The sequence below is a fragment of the Orycteropus afer genome, unplaced genomic scaffold (genome assembly GCF_000298275.1).
Source record: "Orycteropus afer afer isolate SDZICR_OR568_19922 unplaced genomic scaffold, OryAfe1.0 scaffold00296, whole genome shotgun sequence".
In the NCBI taxonomy this organism is placed as follows: domain Eukaryota; kingdom Metazoa; phylum Chordata; class Mammalia; order Tubulidentata; family Orycteropodidae; genus Orycteropus; species Orycteropus afer.
The window spans coordinates 1,100,088-1,103,136 of record NW_006921883.1 but is presented as its reverse complement, the minus strand read 5'-3'; the positions used below and the strand labels follow the sequence as shown (position 1 = coordinate 1,103,136).

The window sequence follows — 3,049 nt, the reverse complement described above, 5'->3', positions numbered from 1 at the left end:
CATGGGATTTTAAGATACAACCCAAATAATATATAGGTATTATTAAATACACAGAACTTTTCTAAGCACTGCAAATAACTTCCTATATGAAATTATCCCAATTAATAAATGATAATACATGGAGATTTCTTTCTTTTCTAGTTTATTTTTTGGTTTGAATAAATGTCCTGCCAATCAGAAAATGTGGTTGTGACCTTATATGATCATAAGTCAGAAATCCCTGTGGGAATCAAAAATGACATTCTTATAGCTTTGTCACAAGGATGCTGAGGACATGTAACAGTGAAGCGGTGAGGCATAAGGCAGTCTCAATTTTAAGTTCCAATCATTAATCCTCTTCAGAACTGGAATCGTCCTCTTGATCAGAGAGTTCAGGGACTGGGAAGCGGAGAATGGCAGCTACTCCAGTCAACTGGCTGAGCTGCTCCCCAGATACGTGAAGACTGGAGAATATCCTAACCATGCCTGCATTTTCTTTCACACTGTCCACCAGCCTCACATACCGGCTCCGTGTGGCTACATCCTGGTGCCTGAAGAGCTCATCGCTGATAAGCAATGTGTCAATTGCCATGGCCTCATTGGCTTTCTCCACTTGTTTGAGTCCATAAAAAGCTCGGTCAGGTTCATGCTGTAACATTTTATAGAAATCATCCAAGGCTTTCACTTCCCCAGCGGCTTTAGTGTCTGAAAGGCGGCTAGCTACAGCAGGGTCACAAAGGGCCTCTTTCAAGGAGTATTTGTGTCCAGAGGAGGCATGTACCTAGAATCACAATTACAAAAGTTAGACAACAAGTTTCTTAGGGAACACACTCATCAGCCCACAATGACCTAAAACCAAAAGCACTAATAAGGCTTTACATATGTTTAAGAGTTTCAGCAAAAATTACTTTATAAATTTGGAGCTATTAACAGTTAAAAAAAAAAAAAAGAAAGAAAGAACTGTATTTCATTCATTCATTTACAACTGCAATCCCAGCCAAGTAGAGGCTTTTTCTTCCTTTACTTTATTTTTAATAAAACTTTAGCAGGAGTCTATGCTGATCCCTCTGCCCATTCTTAAAGATCCCTGGGTAAGACTGTTTTACCTGGAGGAATTTGGACCGGTTTTCCAGCAGCAATTTGTTGTCAGTCTTCACTGCTTGCTGAAACATGTAGTCACAGAACTGCTCTCTCACGAAGCCTGGGCTGGCCACCAGGATGCACTTGACTACATCAAAGTGTATGTGGCGCTGGATGGCCTGGACCACCTGATCATAGAATCGCTCCAAGGCTCGGTCATGCTGGGAGCAGTTGCCTTTCCGCTTCCTAGGGATGTTCACCTCCACCTTGGCCCGAGTTAGGGTCATGCTGGGAGTGACTAAGCAGATATGGGCGAGGCCTTCCTGCATGACCACAGCCGCCACATCAGCGCTCCAAGCTGGGTCACAGGCCTGCTCAATGCGCTCCAGGACCACACTATCCCACTGCTTCTTGGCCAGAGTGAACTGGCGGTTGGGCTCGAGCTCGATGGTGTGGTAAGCCCCCATCTTGACATACTCATTCTCTTGGATGTTGGTCCCCTTGACTCGCAGCTGGCAGGCTTGAGAGTCAAAATCGATGGCCTCCACGCAGAGGGTGAGGGTCGTGCGGACCCGGTTACTTCCCACACTGCCCGTAGAGGACTCGGTCTGCACCTTGCGGATGGTGGAAGCGCGCAAGCTGTCGCCCACCTGCACTAGATTGTAAGTGTGCCACATATCTTCGGGTTCCTCAGGGACCAGGGTCACCTGGCCCGCGTTGTCCTTCTCAATGTCCTTTCTTACGAGCTTCATTATCTCGGTAGAGCCTCACAGCCCTAACAAGAGCGGGTCCCTACCTGGAAAAGGGCAAGGAAGGAGAGAGGGGGCGGGGTCCGGTTCCGATGAGCACTCGCCCGGCGGAAAGGAAATATTCTAACTCCGACTTTTGCGGCCGACGGGAGTACTTACTCTAGTAGCCCTTCATTTTTCAGTCTTGATCGTGCCGCGCCAATCTGGTGCACAAAATTCGGTACAAACACGTACACTCAGCCGGCTTCATCCGCCAGCACAGACCAAGTAGCTGATGCAACGAAAACGCATGCGCAGCCAGCCTCCCGCCCGCTCCCGGCGCACGTTTTACGTTCCGGCGCGGAGGCGTGGCCACAGTTTGTGCGTTTGCAAGCGTGTTAAAGCGGGATCTGCTCCCGGCTAGTCAACAACTCTAGACAAAGTATCTACGGAATCCTTGCAGTCAAGTCCTTTATTTTAATGCTAAACTTGGATTTTCCACGTTTCCTCTTCCTTCTTCGTTTGTGAAGAATCTGAGGAGAATGTTTGAACATATTTATTTTCCAACTGAGTGCATTGCCATTCTACACCTCCTTCCTCCGGGTAAATCCTATTTTAAAACGTATCTAAAAGTAAAGAGAACTCTCCAAAGTACAGCAGACCCCAGAGATCCAAAGTAAAGTTCGAGCTTGCTCCTGCCTTATCCGTGCTCATGCTAACCGCCTGTCAGAGCTTGTATTTGGAGCACCGGTTTCTATGAACGCCTGCTCACCGTCCCAGGGCATTGAGCAAAATTCCCAGCTGTTTTCTGAGGTTAGAAACCGTGTCTATGTGCACGATCTGAGTAAACCAGATGTCAACGCACTGATTCCAGAGAGAGAAGAAACCATCTGTGGAATTTACCCCTGGGTGGACTTCTCAGTTGCTTGACCTGATGTCCTGGGAATCCCAGAATCCAAATTTGGCAGTCTCAGCTTTCCGCAGCTCAGTAGCCCGTGAAATGTTTATGGTGGGGGTTGGTTTGGGGCAGAAAAACATCTTCCTCGCAAGAGTTTAGGGCCGGAGCTTTACTGACAAACTTAATCTGAGAGCTGAGGATAATGGGAAGGGAGCAGAGTGTGATCAACCTCAATGTAGCTACAGAATTGATTTTGAAATTCAAGTCCCTTGCCTTTTTTTTTTTTTTTTCTCCAAATGATTTTGAGTTTTGTCCCACATTGTTCTCCCTCTCTATCAAGGATCTCCTACATAGATCCCCTTCC

At 47.0% G+C, this 3,049-nt stretch overlaps 1 protein-coding gene across 1 annotated transcript; it reads right to left on the bottom strand.

Annotated features, from left to right (window-relative positions):
• Positions 1 to 328: 328 nt before the first annotated feature.
• Positions 329 to 1,811, bottom strand: PELO (pelota mRNA surveillance and ribosome rescue factor). The gene is made up of 2 exons (XM_007951529.2): positions 1,086 to 1,811; positions 329 to 760 (listed from the first exon to the last, which is right to left on the bottom strand). Exons 1-2 carry the CDS (start codon positions 1,809 to 1,811, stop codon positions 329 to 331), a joined length of 1,158 nt encoding a protein of 385 aa, XP_007949720.1.
• Positions 1,812 to 3,049: the final 1,238 nt, after the last annotated feature.

Coding starts and splice junctions, on each gene's coding strand:
- PELO (XM_007951529.2), bottom strand. CDS start 1,811: ATGAAGCTCGTAAGAAAGGACATTGAGAAGGACAACGCGGGCCAGGTG. Junction 761..1,085: donor ACCGGTCCAAATTCCTCCAG/GTAAAACAGTCT, acceptor TTGTGATTCTAG/GTACATGCCTCCTCTGGACA.